The sequence below is a fragment of the Harmonia axyridis genome, chromosome 3 (genome assembly GCF_914767665.1).
Source record: "Harmonia axyridis chromosome 3, icHarAxyr1.1, whole genome shotgun sequence".
NCBI classification, from domain to species: domain Eukaryota; kingdom Metazoa; phylum Arthropoda; class Insecta; order Coleoptera; family Coccinellidae; genus Harmonia; species Harmonia axyridis.
The window spans coordinates 30379817-30395466 of record NC_059503.1 but is presented as its reverse complement, the minus strand read 5'-3'; the positions used below and the strand labels follow the sequence as shown (position 1 = coordinate 30395466).

The 15650-nt window shown below is 33.0% G+C and overlaps 3 protein-coding genes across 11 annotated transcripts; 1 reads left to right on the top strand and 2 right to left on the bottom strand.

Moving 5' to 3' along the window:
* Window positions 1–543: 543 nt before the first annotated feature.
* LOC123675127 lies at window positions 544–8769 on the bottom strand. 3 transcript variants are annotated; one of them, XM_045610386.1, is made up of 4 exons: window positions 8325–8764; window positions 7977–8214; window positions 7549–7884; window positions 544–965 (listed from the first exon to the last, which is right to left on the bottom strand). In XM_045610386.1, exons 1-4 carry the CDS (start codon window positions 8517–8519, stop codon window positions 676–678), a joined length of 1059 nt encoding a protein of 352 aa, XP_045466342.1. In that variant the 5' UTR covers window positions 8520–8764; the 3' UTR covers window positions 544–675. The 3 variants fall into 3 exon arrangements, 2 of the variants coding, with proteins under 2 accessions (XP_045466342.1, XP_045466341.1); XM_045610385.1 differs by having other exon boundaries at window positions 604–965; window positions 7977–8223; window positions 8325–8769; XR_006746759.1 differs by having other exon boundaries at window positions 710–965; window positions 7549–7904; window positions 8325–8466.
* LOC123675128 (N-alpha-acetyltransferase 10-like) lies at window positions 8353–11024 on the top strand. Of its 2 annotated transcripts, XM_045610388.1 has the most exons (4): window positions 8353–8455; window positions 8711–8794; window positions 9059–9355; window positions 10637–11024. In XM_045610388.1, exons 3-4 carry the CDS (start codon window positions 9208–9210, stop codon window positions 10993–10995), a joined length of 507 nt encoding a protein of 168 aa, XP_045466344.1. In that variant the 5' UTR covers window positions 8353–8455; window positions 8711–8794; window positions 9059–9207; the 3' UTR covers window positions 10996–11024. The 2 variants fall into 2 exon arrangements, with proteins under 2 accessions (XP_045466344.1, XP_045466343.1); XM_045610387.1 differs by lacking the exons at window positions 8353–8455; window positions 8711–8794 and adding an exon at window positions 8820–9009.
* Window positions 11025–11895: 871 nt separating this feature from the next.
* LOC123675125 (zinc finger X-chromosomal protein-like) lies at window positions 11896–14872 on the bottom strand. Of its 6 annotated transcripts, none has more exons than XR_006746757.1 (3): window positions 14517–14866; window positions 12662–14462; window positions 11896–12466 (listed from the first exon to the last, which is right to left on the bottom strand). XR_006746757.1 is itself a non-coding variant. In XM_045610384.1 (3 exons), exons 1-3 carry the CDS (start codon window positions 14579–14581, stop codon window positions 12217–12219), a joined length of 408 nt encoding a protein of 135 aa, XP_045466340.1. In that variant the 5' UTR covers window positions 14582–14872; the 3' UTR covers window positions 11896–12216. The 6 variants fall into 6 exon arrangements, 3 of the variants coding, with proteins under 3 accessions (XP_045466340.1, XP_045466339.1, XP_045466338.1); XR_006746758.1 differs by having other exon boundaries at window positions 11896–12247; XR_006746756.1 differs by having other exon boundaries at window positions 11896–12860; window positions 12920–14462.
* Between the last annotated feature and the right edge of the window lie 778 nt (window positions 14873–15650).

Here is a 15650-nt window from a genome sequence, read left to right as displayed (position 1 = left end):
ATTACCCTATTGAAAGATTTTTTGCTCCCAAATTGTCGAAGAAATCGCGGGTTCTGGTAACTAGCATAAGAAATCGATTAGCTCGGTGGTTCTGCTAGTTACCAGAACCCGCGAGCTAATCGATTTCTTATGGATCCATAATTTTAGGCTCACGTTTGAACCCATTAGCAAATTTCTGAATTTACTGAATTAAAAAAAAAACCTGGGTTCTGCTAGCTTTACCGTTAAGCTAGCAGAACAAAAAAAAACTCCACAGAATAATTTAACCTACCTAATAATTTTAGGCTCAATTCAGGGGATTTTTTTTACACTATTATGAAATTTTTTGCTCCTCAGGTTAACGAGATATTCTAGGCACTACTACATTCATCCTATACCGTTAGTAGGTGAAAAATGCAAATCGAATATGTATATGGAAAATCTTATTACATCATAATTTTATGCTTTATTCGAAACGATTTTTTTACCCTATTACGAAATTGTAATATTCTGGTGTTTATTTGATGCATAGGTTATGAGCAACTGAGCACATTATAAAAAATAGAAGAATACTTTTATTTTGATCAGTATACCGAAGTAAATATGTATTGGAAATAATAAACGAAATTTAAATACATCTCATAAAAAGATTATTGAGTAATAAATGCATGTAACACATGCAAACTAGATTTTTATCTATATTACAGCAAGTTTTATTTTTTCTTCGATATCTAGTATTTTTCTGTTGAAATTGCTAAGAAAATACAGTGAATGCAGCACATCTGTTATTTTTTCATGAATTACAGCATCTAATTTACAGGCGACTATCATGCAATTGAAATCTTCATTTTCCTCCAATTTTGTTATCTCATAATGGAATGCCTCTGTTGGTATAGTGATTAATGATGTACAAATTTTTATGATCAGAATTTCCAAAATGAAAAACAATTGACTACGGTAACATTCCACCAAATCTGGATTCTGATCTGTAACCCAAAATCTTGTCAACCACACATTTTTAAAATAAAAATATAAATCTAAAACAATTTAGACAAGAAAAAGCTAGATGACAGAATTTGAAATTCCAATCTGTAATGTAGGAATACTATTTCCGAAAAAAATTTATTTCATCAATAAACTCAAGTTTTAAGGCAAATTATTGGCATTTTTTCTATCAAATTTGAATCTATAGAACGAAAACACTGATTGTGTCAAATTTTAGTAAAGATTTTTTATTGTGTATTTTGTGTCTATGCTGAACAAAGAAAACACAAAATAACTGGATTCTGGTTAATTCCGTCTTGAATCATAATTATACTCCCAAATATCTTGGAGTTAAACTTGATTCTTCTTTGTTTTTCAAGGTTCACTTGGAAAATTTACGTTTGAAATTGAAGTTGAGGAATAATATCCTTAAAAAATCAGCAGGTTTTTCATAAGGTGCTGATGCCAACACTCTTCGTTCGGCAGCCTTGGCCTTGGTTTTTTCTGCTGCTGAATACACTGTTGTTCTGTTTGGTTCTATAGTGCTCATGTTCATAAAATTGATGCTCATTAAATCTATACCTCTAGATTGGTTTCCACTTATACTTCCGCCTCATATTCGTAGGCAGGTCTCAGTCAAGAAATCTTGGGAAAAATTTCATTTCTACATGAACTTATTTCCTATTGTATCTAACTTCCCGGATACTAGAACTACCAGATTGAAGTCACGCAAAGGATTAATACCTTCCTTCAATCTAATGAAAGTGACAAGAAAATTTGGCGTACGGAATGGAGTTCTTGTCTTATTGTTGATCCTTCAGAGAAAGTTCTAGGTTTCAATTTTCCTAGGAAAATTTGGTGTATTTTAAATCGACTTAGAACTGGTCATGGTCGTTGTAATAGTATGCTCTTCAAATGGCACCATGAAACCCACCGTTAGAGTTAATTCCAATTTAGTACTGGTCACCAGCTTACAAGAATAAAGTGAAATAAGGAACGGCCGCAGGATAAAGGAGGTAGGCCAAGATTTTAGGTCCATCTGGTTAGCGCATGTTGAGCACATGCAATATTTCTAAGGTGGACAGCAAAAATTTAAGTGGCCCGGGCTCCCTGGCCTCTCTCCTGCGTCGCCACTGGTCAGGATTACATTTCGCATATGAGTATAATTTATTTTCAAATTTTATCCACAACTTTAGCTAACAATAGGTTGTAACGACAAAGTTGAACATAAGCAATTTTAAAAATCAAACTATAAAGAATATTTATAGCAAAAAAATATAGTACAAATATAAACATAAAAAAAGGCGATTTCGAAATATTTGAAAATGACGTGAGTTGATCTAATAGTACCTAATAATTCTTCATATAAATATGTAAGTGTCAAGGCACTAATTCTCATTCTTTCATAAATTAATAAATTTTTTGTCGCGCTTTATGTTATGCGAATGCATCGTATATTGAAGCATTCAAAAGATGTGATTTAAATGCACTCAATTTGCTCTAAAAAGCTTACTCAAATTGCATTAATTCATTAACAAGATTTAATGACAAGTCATCATTATAATTTTCTATCAATCTCAAAGGAGAAGTCTTAAGATCAGTTTCTATCAGAATGGAGATATTTTGCGGTAATATGCAAAAAACACTATGGATTTCATAGAGACTTCAAATGCTAGTTCTCAGTTGTGAAATTATTATGTATTTTGGTTGAAAACTTGACTTTCGCAATATTATTCATCTGCTATCAGGTGTGTGAATAAGTCTTTCCCGTTTTTTTTCAAATTTTGAGCCTTTATTGTGAAAAAATGGTTACAAATGAATTATTGAAAGTATTGGCCATCGGTAGCTACAACTTTTCCCCATCTTTCTGGCAACATACGAATCCCGTTGCGAAAAAATTCGACCGGTTTGGCCTCTATCCAGTCATCCACCCATTTTTTGGCTTCCTCGTAGGAATGGAAGTGCTGGTCAGCCAGGCCATGCGTCATCGATCTGAAGAGATGGTAATCAGACGGAGCAATGTCTGGACTATACGGCGGGTGGGGTAGGACTTCCCATTTGAGCGTTTCTAAGTATGTTTTCACCGGCTGTGCAACATGTGGGCGAGCATTGTCATGTTGCAAAATAACTTTGTCGTGCCTGTCGGAGTATTGTGGCCGTTTTTCTCGCAGTGCGCGGCTCAAACGCATCAATTGTCGTCGATAGACCTCGCCTGTGATCCTTTCATTCGGTTTCAGAAGCTCATAGTAAACCACACCTAGCTGGTCCCACCATATACAGAGCATGAGCTTGGCGCCATGAATATTTGGCTTGGCCGTCGATGATGATGCATGGCCGGGTAGTCCCCATGATTTTCTTCGCTTCGGATTATCGTAACGGATCCACTTTTCATCGCCAGTCACGATACGATGCATAAAACCCTTTCTTTTATGTCGCTGAAGCAGCTGTTCGCAAGTGAAAAAACGCCGTTCGACGTCTCTCAGCTTCAGTTCGTACGGCACCCAATTTCCTTGCTTTTGGGTCATTCCCATGGCTTTCAAACGCTTGGAGATGGTTGTTCGGTCAACTCCCAATGCTTCAGCAAGTTCTTCTTGCGTTTGACACGAATCTTCATCAAGCAAAGTCGCCAATTCTTGATCTTCAAAGATTTGCGGCCGCCCGGAACGCTCCTTGTCTTCCACGTCGAAATCGCCACTTTTGAAGCGTCGAAACCATCCGCGAACACTTGAATCATCGACACAACCTTCTCCATAAGCTTCCTGAAGCAACCGATGCGCCTCGGCAGCAGATTTCTTCAAATTGAACCAATAAAGTGAAACTTCCCGCAAATGACGTCGACTCGGCTCAAATTTCGACATTTTCACGATTTCAAAAATTTATGATGCGAAAAAATTTCAACTAATGTGTTAGTGTGGAATTGTTGACAGATGAATAAGCTTTGATTATGACATATGTAACCATTAAATACTCGCACAGTATTGGTGGCGCCATTTCTTACAAAAAACGGGAAAGACTTATTCACACACCTGATAATTTTGGAACCTTCCTTCCAAGTTAATAAGGCTGTAGTTTTTGCTTTTTCCAACGTTGCAGCAAATTTATGTCTCACATTTTCCAATATTCTTCTATCAGTTTATAATCTGATAAAGTCACACTCTACTTTCATTACATCAGAATAAATAATGATAATCCTTGGAATGAATATTTTCGGAAAGACCAACGGACACCAGTTTTTTTTTGAAAAAAATAGGGTATAGTCCGGGAGCCAGGTGCAAATTTGGTTGATTATTTCCTCTCGAGAGATACTTGGTGAGATGCATCAGATAATAGTAATAACAAGCCTCGTAAATGTCAGCTAGGACTCGGTTGGGGGGGAGAGCGGCGCCAGCCCCCGAAACACGAAGAAAAAAAAAATACATTCAGTCATTTCCTCCCAACTGAAAATGTGTCAAATTGTAGCTAACCCAATATCTAGACGAAAAAATACAATCAGCTGGCTATAGCATGGTGGATTATACGTCAGCTGGTGCCTCAAACATGAAAAAAAAAATTATATTTTCAATGACGGCTCTGACAGCGACTCTGATACTGAATCAGAGGGTGGAAGTAACTAAATATTATTGTGCAACATGTGGAGAAAGTCCTTTTCTCGCGAGTGTGGCACTCTCTGATTCATTATCAGAGTCGCTGTAGAAGCTGCCATTGAAATTTTTTTTGTTTCATGTTTGAGGCACCAGCTGACGTATAATTCACCATGCTATAGCCAGCTGATTGTATTTTTTCGTCTAGATATTGGGTTAGCTACAATTTGACAAATTTTCAGTTGAGAGGAAATTACTAAATTTATTTCTTTTTTTTCTTCGTGTTTGGGGGGCTGCCGCCACTGTCCCCCCCAGCAGAGTCGCAGATGACGTTCACGAGGCTTTTTATTACTATTACCTGATGCATTCTACTAATTACCGTTTGAGAGGAACTTGGTCATGTATATCTGTTACTGGCTCCCGGACTAGTAATCATGTAGAATATTTGACTTAGAGACCCTCGAATCCGCTACGTCAAAATGGCAGCTACGTTGCCAGATCGAAAAATTAATCAGGTATTTAAAGTAAAGTTAGAAATATTTCACTAATTCCCGCCATCGGTCGTGAAAGTTATGATAATAATAATAATATCCAGAGATAATAATTATTATCTCTACAAAGTGATTAAAATAGTCAAATAAATTTTCTGAAATAAATGTTTCTTTCTAAAGAAGTTTATTGAAAACTAGGAGCTCCGAATTGAATGGTATAGTATATCCAAAGTCACTTGGAAGAAGCTAAGTATTTCGATTATACGATGGTTGTCCCAGAAATTCCTTTGAGGCCAGTGAATTTATTGCCTAACAATAATTTCAAATAAATCCCGGTATTTAGCGGATCGCGGTATACACTTCAAAGGGACATCTAAGGCCAAGCGTTTTTATGGACTAGTTCAAGTGACTTTGGATATACTATAGTAATATATGATCCTCACACAGTCCTCTGCTTGACATGAGCCTGTCCCAATAATAACGAATAAATAAATGCTTTTTTCAATCTGGCAAGGTAGCTGTCAATCTAAAGTAGAAAATTGGACGTCTTTCGAGGGTCTCAAGCTCATGTAGCTATTCTACATGATTTCTAGAGGAGAAGCCGCTGTAATACAAATGCAAATATTACAGTGATTTTAAAGTCTTACTGGCGGCATACAGTGTGGCCCAAGGAAAACTCAACATCTAGATTTTCCGGCTTTAAAAGGAAACTGTGAACAATCGCTCGATCCCGTCAATTTCTGATTCGAGGGGAACAACTTTCCCGCTCTTCGCATCCCCGTAACTCCAAACCCCCTAACGGGGGTGAGTAAAATTCCTTGATTTTGAATAGAGATGAGGGGTTGCGATACCTCATTGGGAAGATCTAATCGAGTAGTATCGATAACGAAATTACAGGTAAAATAGTGGAAGAGCACTTATTTTTGTGATTATAATGCTGGAAATGGGCAACATTCACATCCATGCAGTAATGTAAGTTTTGATGAAACGTTCACGTATGTTACTCAAGATTTCTGGTGTAATTTGACGGCATTCATTAATGAACCGAGTTCGCAAATCATCCAGTGAGTCAGGCTGGGGAGCGTAAATCTTGTGACCCCGAAGAGAAATGTCCAGTGGAGCCAGATCAGGTGTTCTGGCTGGCCACCCAATATGTCCCCTTCTTCCAATCCAGGCGTGAGGACAATTTTCATCTAAAAACTGAGGCACCGGCAGATTTGGCGGTTTACAATGCCGTTAAGGTAAAATGAATAATCTTCCGAAAAACAGATATCAAGCATGTAGTTATGATTATCATTGACCACTTCACAGAAGTAGAGTCGGCGATCGGGATTATCCTCATTAAGTTCCTGAACCAATAGTATCTTATAAGGATGGAATTTATGTTGTTTCAGGATTCTCATGATTATTGTGCGTGAAACACTAGATACATTGGACAATTTCATAGTACTCAAGGTCGGATCCATTGCTACATGACCTAAGAAATCCCCGTCCCTTGCTTCGTCTCTTTCATGCACCCTCTTTTTGTTTCCGACAAATTTAACAACCAGTTACACAACGTAAGCAGCGGATACATTTTTTCCAGAATGTGATTCGTTGAATAAAGCCGCTGTTGTTCACGCAGAGTCGTTATTTCTGAATTGTATCCTTTCATCTACGAAATACACCATTTTAATTCTACTATATATTTACAATCGATTTAACACACTGGAAACGTCCTTAAAAATTCACGATAGACTAAGGTAAAGCAAAAACATGCTCCGTCTACTTTTTTGGACAAGAAATTAATACTTTTTTGGACAAAAAAATTAACAACATTACCACTAAATACCTTTGAAATGAAATTAATATTCTCGAGAAATTTCACATTGCCTCTTTCACTATTTTCGCTGTTATTTCATTATCGATGGATATTTTGAAGCTAAATTTTAGGGTCAGATAGTACTCAATACGATCTTCAAAATTAGTTATCGCAACACCCCTCATCCCTATTCGAAATCAAGGGGTTGTGCTCACCTCTGTAAAGAGGATTGAAGTTACGGGGATGAAAAAAGTGGAAAAGTTGTTCCCTCTTAGATCAGAAATTGACGGTTCCGAGCGATTTTCCACATTTCCATTCTAAAGTCGGAAAAACGAAGTTTTCATTGGACCACCCTGCATATGCATTATTCTCTTAATTTAAGAGATTTTCGAATTATTTACAACTACTACTTCAATAAGCAACAGTCGTCCAAATTTTACTCATGCATATGGTAACTTTTGGGGTGAACCAAAACAGTTGTTTAAAAGGAATGATCACATGCGAAAACTTCAAAGTCCTCTGGTGAAAAATATACATTTTGCAGATTTTGCATCCTTTACAACCGTAAACTGTATCTTATAAGAAAACTTAAAAATCTCAATGTTTAAATCAAAACACTCATTTCGCAGAATCCTTTCAACATTAATTAGTCCTTGGATTCTTTAATACTGTCATCTAGCGAATTCATAAATTTACAAAGTGAAATACAAACCTATAAACTTGAAATGGTATTCGCAGAATCTTTTTTCAAAATCATGCATTTCTTTATAGCTGGATATACTATTCAATAGAAACTGTAAGTGTATTTTATTTTCATAAGTAGATCCAAGATTGAGTATGGAATATCCAAATTCAACATGCTTCAATCTGTACTCATTACTTCTAGAAAATGATTCAACTGAATTTTCTATCAGTTCTTCATTGATCTGAGTTGTATTAGTTTTCTCATTTATACTCGCATATATTTCCAAGAGTTCTTGATCTGATGGAATATTCAATTCAATTCCATTCCTAAACTGTATTTCTCTTGCCTTATTATAAATGTTCACTGAAATATGTTCAACAAAACTGGAGGAATTCAAACAAAATTTATAAATGATTGTCTAAAGGGCAAAAAAGTGTAAACATAAAGAAAATCACCTCGCATTATCTCTAAGTTGATCTGTTTTATCCGTTTCAGATCCTTTACTCTGTTTGCCAAGAGCAAAGGTAGCCTTTCTTTTATTTCTGCGATAGAATCGTTTTTCATTTCATTTCTGTCAGTTTCCTCAATTATTGTTCCATATTTTTTTTCTAATAAGCTTAAGATTGTAGATTTGTTGATTCCATTCACTTGAAAGGGTCTTTTGAAGTTAATACATGTCTGCTTGATGAATACCTTAGGGGACAGCAATAATATATTCGTTCTTCATAACATTCTCTTTTTAAATCATAAGACTAATTCAAAATATAATATACTTTAATATATTATAAGATGTTTAAACATACCAAGTCCGCTTCGTATTGAGGTTCACTCCTTTCAGAATGGAAGAAATCTTTTCCAATAACGCTAGCACCCTCAGCTAATTTCAAAGAAATAGGTTTTGCCAATTCTGAAATCAATAACGGATTAATATAACGTACGTTATTATTGTTAGATTCATTATTATCATGTAATGGAAATTTGAAAATTGCTTCAGCCATTTCAAACTCATAGAATTTCTTCAACTTTTGAAATAATTCACGAATCACAATTTTTATTTTCAGATGTTCTTATTTATGAAATTAGTAAAAAAAATTGAATTCACTTTCTTCATATCATACACGGTAATTTCAACATATTATGAAAGTGAAACACTTTTTTATACACGATTGAAAACATAGAAAGTTTTTAGGTTAGAATCACGAATAATTAGCTGAAATGCTGAATGCTTAAGTGACAATTTTGAAGTGAAATTTTTAGAACTTTAACGTTATTGGTAAGAAAGAGTAAAATTTCGATAATTCCCACATTTTATAAAAACTGATAACCTTCCGAGATTCAATCAATATGGCGATTATTGGCCATTGACTCATTCCTTAATTTAGCATGTTAAGATATTTTACTATTATTTCTTCAACAAATTTACGATGATTATTTTTATTTTGAGTTGGATTTGGGCTCTTACATTATTATCAAGTTTTATTTTTACCGGTAAGTTCTTTTATTCTAATTTGAAATGTTTTATTTGTCTTGATTTCAGCTTGGTACTTGATACTTCTTTGGTTGAGGAGCAGATTCGAAGTGGTAAATTCAATCCTAGGATTCAATCACTCACAAAACTCAGAAATTCAAGAACTTAAAAGGGTTAGAAATAGGTTGAAGAAATCTAGGTTAGACTAAAGAGCAAACATGAATATCAGATGTGCAAGACCTGAAGATCTTATGAACATGCAGCATTGCAATCTACTGTGTTTACCTGAAAATTACCAAATGAAATACTATTTTTACCATGGTCTTAGTTGGCCACAACTTAGCTATGTTGCTGAAGATGAAAAAGGTAAAAATATTACAGGTCAAAGTACAGGGTGAGATAAATTCGATATCTCAGCTTTATTGGGAGGAAATAATAAACGAGAAAATCTGTAGGAAGATCCATAAAAGGGAATAAGGCTCATTTTAGGGCAAAGGTTCATATTTTTTGCAAATTTGTAAACAAAGAATGCAATCTTCGAATTCCTTCCTGGAAAACAAATCTATATTTTTGCTTATTTGAATAGAGCATATTTTAATTTAAGAAATGAAAATTTCTTATTTTGTTTGAATATTATCAGCTCATATTTGAAAAATTCAAATAAAAAACTTGCATGTGTTACAATCTGAACAAGTGGCCTGTAGAACCAATAGTACTCTTTTTGGGAGTACTAAGTATCCCAAATTCAATGGTTCAAGAGATTACTTGAGAATACAAATATAGACTTCCACAGACATTGGTTAGAACAGCATCTAAATTTTATAAGCTGCCAATCATAAGTATGACAAATGTGGTTTTGCTATTCGTATTTAAAAGTTACTGCGAATTTTTATCTTATTTTGAATTTTTGTCTAGAATTCAACCCATAGGATAGAAAACTTTTTTCTTAACAAAAATTTCCACTTTCCATATATGCAAACACATAGATTAGTTTCCAAATTTGCATGAATATGTACTTTTAACTAAGAATGGTATTCACTCAATCTCATTAAGAGGGAATACCACATGACCACTCAGTTTAAAACGAAATTATATATTTTTCCTCTTACAACCACCGATTTTTATATGGTTTTCACATAATTTCTTAAACAATAATCTACATAGTAAAATGACAATATTTTTAATTTGCAAATAAAAAAAAAAAATGTTGAAAACTTTTCGTTTTTCACAAAAGAATTGATGATATGTTCAACGTACAAAGCACTGATATATTTAAAATATTCGTGAAAAAACCTACAAAAAACCATTACAAAAGAGGTGAAACTATAATTTTGTGAATAAAATAATCGACCGTCATACAGTGCTGCTTTCTACTTATATACTTCGTAAAGAGAAAGAAAATAAAGTGAATGTACAACTCCTTACAAAGTGTGGTCATCACAGGAACTCTAGAGGGGAAATGAATGGGTACCTTATGTTTGACTGATATGCGTAAAGCCACGTTGTGGTCATCCCACTTAAGGACTTTCTTTTAGATTTTTTTTCATTTTCATTCATTTACTTTACTAGAGATGAGACCGAGTTTCATTCACTATGTACAAAGATCGGTGTGGAGAGTAATGGTATAAATGATTTTTTCTTCTGCAGGAAATATAGTGGGATATGTTCTTGCTAAAATGGAGGAAGATACAGAAGAGATGAAGCATGGTCATATTACTTCTTTGGCAGTGAAAAGATCTCACAGAAGGCTAGGTCTTGCTCAAAAATTAATGGATCAAGCTTCAGAAGCTATGGTAGAATGTTTTGATGCAAAATATGTTTCTCTGCATGTAAGAAAAAGTAATAGGGCAGCATTGAATCTATACAAAAATTCTTTGAAATTTGAAACTGTCGAAATTGAACCTAAATATTATGCAGATGGAGAAGATGCTTATTCGATGAGAAGAGATCTTACAGAATTTGCTGCTAAGATAACCAATGAAGTTGTAAATAATGAAACTTTGTAGTTTACAGATAATAAATATTTTTCGATGAATTTGTTTTTCATAGCAATTCCTGGTCATCAATGCTTTATAGTTTGGTAATTGACTATACATGGTGTTCCTTATTTGGAGGTACAAACGAAAATGAGAGATTCTTTGCATAATATTAGGAATCAAAAATGCTTTCGGGTCGAAAAACGCTTTGTTTTTGAGATATAGGGTGTTTCTTGTAGTACTACTTTTTTGTGATGATTATAGAAGTTTATCGAATTTTTATGAATAATTGCTACATATCGGGAAAATAAACTTCAAAACTAATAATTAATTTTTTTATCACAGCTTAGTTATTGGATTTTTATGATTTGAAAAAATTCAGGATTTCAGCAAGAGAGAGAATTGTTTGAAATTTTTTCCTTGAAATCAGTAGTTTCTTTTTACATTTTTTTAAACTACCTGTAGTCCACCAAAAAAAAAATGGTAACTTTTCCAAAAAATATATCGCCCTGTAAACTTGCAAACCAAATTGACATATCACGTGCTGAACACATTAAATTGGTATAACTATGACAAATTTCAGTTGAATATCTTGTATTTTGCAGATGCTATGAAAAAAATCGAACTTTAACACCTTTTATCTTGAAAATAAAGCATTTGTGGCTCATGTTCATAGGACTCTTTCTTCTTGAAATTATCCAGGGAATCTCTCATTTTTGTTTGTACCTTGAATTCAAAATAAGTTTGTCATAGACAGTTGTAGTTTTTATGAACATATAATTATTGATTGTAAAAAGAGTTGAAATATATACATATAAAATGTTAGCTCATTAATATGAACACAAATAATTCTGGCTTGTTCAAATTATAGGAAATCTTCATATTGATGAAGATCAAGAAAAATGAGTTCATGAATATCAATGATACTCATAAGGTTACAAAAAGTTTATTGAATGATAAAAGTATTCAAATATTTCTAAAAAAGTGAAAGTTAATTATAATTTCTAATCTTTTATAGAGAAATATGTTATTTTATATTAATCCACTTCGAACCAACTTTCGATCAGACCCCTTTTTCATGCAATGCAGACACATCCAGAGTATTCTGTTTCGTCCTCCATATTAAGGGCAATTTATATGATTTTCTATATTGAAAGCTTGACTTCTTGCGTGTGAGACTTTATCTGCCTCACCAGAAATTTCCCAGTCACTCATTTTTCAGATTTGTTGCACTCTCCTAGATTAATATCTTCATCCTTGTTCCATTCTTCTATGCCTTGTCCTGTGTATTTAATATGTTGTAAACAAAGATGTTTTACTAGTGATATCATCTTTGGTTGTATAATTGATACTTTCCTTATGTTTTTAATAAAATTGCCATATTTCCATGAAAACGAGAGCGATAAACTTCTAGCTAAATAATAAAATGTTCATATTTTCATGTAAATAGCGGAAATACACATTGGTTTTTGAAATTCTTATGGAACAGATGGCTGCTTATCTATAAACATATCAGAGCTAACTCAACAAAATTTTTTCATTTCTGTTTTTTATGATGTTCAATAAGGGATGACTAATTAAAGATGAAAAATACTACAAGTAAGTATATTTCACTGATAGATGATCATTTGAAAGAGTGTAGCAAGAACTACAATTATTATCTGAGATCGGTAGTTCCTAAAGTTTGAGTACTTACATCAATCCTATTATTTTTTTTTCTTAATTCAAATGAATTTTCTAATAACTGAAAAGTCAAAAATTTATTTTTCATGATGAAGTTCCATTTTCGGGGTAAGGACCATTGAAATCAAGCTGCCAATATGGACTATTTAGAGAATTTAAGATAGGACCTGCCAATTGTAGGCAAAATATCAGGAGCAATATCAACTAGACCACTAAAAGACCCAAAATTTTTTAACTGTCAAAAAATATATTTCTGAAATGAAAAACATACCCATCTATAGCACATAGCTTCAAATTATATGACGGGCAACAAGCACCTTTTGTTTTACTTTTTCAAGCAATAAATCCAAAATAACATGATTTCTTTACTTGTTATGAAAGCACATTTTTCATCAGATCCAGAATGCTGTGATTCTAGAAATATTTAATTAGTGAACTGAAAATTTTTGTACATCTTTTAGAGACTTCAACTAATGTTTGAGAAATTTTTATGTTTGCAGGTAATAAAAATATTTATGCAGAATGTGATATATTTGAGTGAAATTAAAAAATTCCAAGCCTATAAAATGAAGTAAAACATATAATTAAAATTCACTTATTATTCATTAACCAAACCTATATAACCTCTTTTTTGTTCAAAACAAACATATACAGGGTGTATCATTTAAAAGTGTCCACTTACACACCCTGCATAACATTAATGTGGAACATTTTATTATTTTATAGTTTCCAGATCACATTACTCCTATATGACATGATTCCATGAAGACAACAATTGTTATGCTTTCAAATGAACAGAATCTATATGTTCTTTTAGATTATCCATGTCATTTGAAACAAAATCACATGAATGACATTTTTTTTGTTTAGAATTCACATGAATAGCAATAACATGTTTTTTAACAGCGTTCTTTTGATTGGAGGCATAATCACAAATAGGGCATTTGTGTCTTCGAAATTTCAAGTGTATGGAATCTACGTGTTTTTTCAAGTTACTCTTTAAGTTTGCACTGAACTCGCATAGATGACACTTATGCTGCTTTGAATTCAAATGAACAGAATCTATATGACTATCCAGATTATGTTTCCAATTGGTGGCATATTCACACAGGTGACAATTATGTTGCTTCGATTTCAAATGAACAGAGTCAGTATGTCTTTCAAGATGATCTTTACGATCTGAAGCATACTCACATAAGTTACACTGAAACTGTTTGGAATTAATTTGTATATGTACAGAATCAACATGTCTTTTTAAATCGGTCTTGAAACTAGAAGCATACTCACATAAATGGCATTTATATTGTTTCAAGTTCAAATGGACAGAATCTATATGCTTTTTTAAATTATTTTTAAGATTTGTAGCATGGTTACATAAATGGCATTTATGTTGCCTCAAATTGAAATGCACTGAATCCATATGTTTTTTAACATAAGTTTTCTTATTGGAAACATAATCACAAAAATGACAGTTATGTTGTTTTGTACTTGAGATAACTTTCCTGTTCGGCTTTCCAAGAGCCACTGGACTTTTTTCTAATGAACTGTTTGATACTTCTTGTTGCAAATTGTGTTGAAGTTCATTTGAAACATGATCCTCTTTTTTTGTTACAGTTATAGGGGATTTCTTCAAAAGAGTTTTTTCAGATCGATCAATGTTTTCATCACTTTTCATTAAATATTCATTTTCATCGAAAACTTCACTTTTAATGTTGCATTGATGCAGTTGATATATGTGTGGTTCAAATAATTCCACATCTCCAGTATTTTCAATAGAATTTTGAAAGGAGTCTTGATTTCTCGAATCTTGGGTGCTGAAACGATTCAATACATATAAGAATTTCTATACCTTAGCCTTGATTCCTTACCAATCATCAAAATCCTGAAATAATTCTTCTTTTACTTGAATACATTGATTTTTAACTTTATCCATCTGTTTAATGTAATTCCAGTTTCAGTAAAATTATATTAAAATTACAATTTGAAATTTCTAAATTCTAATATGAATTAAGTGAGGTTAAATAATTTCATTTAGTAAACAACATACAAAATATCTTGGTAACTTCATACAGAAAAAGAAACGGAAATATCAAAGTTTTGATATTGGCGTGAAATCTCACTATTTGTTTGTTTACAACATTACACAATACCGTATCTCTGAATAATAATAAATAAATACAAATTTCAGTGTCACAGATATGAGGTGACAAGCATCACAGAACACTGACATTTACATACAGAGGGAAATGGGAAATGGTTTTCTTATGATTTTTTATTTCACTTCGCCAAATTCTCATTAATTCCCATCATAGCCTTTTCGGTTTTTTGTATCATTCTTGTCACATAATTTCAATACTGTAGTTATTAAAGAACTGAAATGAGTAATTGTCTGGGCTGTGTTGTACAATTAATTTGTTTCATTCAAATTGCAATTTATTTGTGAAGACATCTGTTTTGAATCGACTATATCTACAGGATGTTCCTAAATTGGAGGTACAAATGAAAATGACGGATTTCTCGGATCATTTCAAGAAAAAAGTCCTATAAGATGAGTCCGCAAACGCTTTGTTTTTGAGATACAGGTCTTAAAGTTCAAGTCTTTCTCTCATTTTTCCTTCACAAGATATTTCACTTGAATTGGCATTGATATTCCAATTTTGAATGCAAATCTACAGGGTGAATTTTTTCTGGAAGGATGCCCGCTTCTTTCCTTCAGAACTATTTTTTTGTGAGCCAGTGGTAGTTTGGAAAAATTTGGAAACACATTTTAGTTTGTTGTAGTTTTGTCGTATTTGCAATCGAAAAAAATTCAAACAGATCAATAGTACCTAATTAGGTACTATTGATAAGGGAGCATCCTTCCAGAAAAATAATCACTCTGTAGATTTGCATTCAAAATTAGCATATCACATGATGAAACTTTAAATTGGAATGCCAATTCAAGTGAAATTCTCAAAATCCAAATTATTATAAAGATCCAGTTAGGATGCTGTGATAAATAA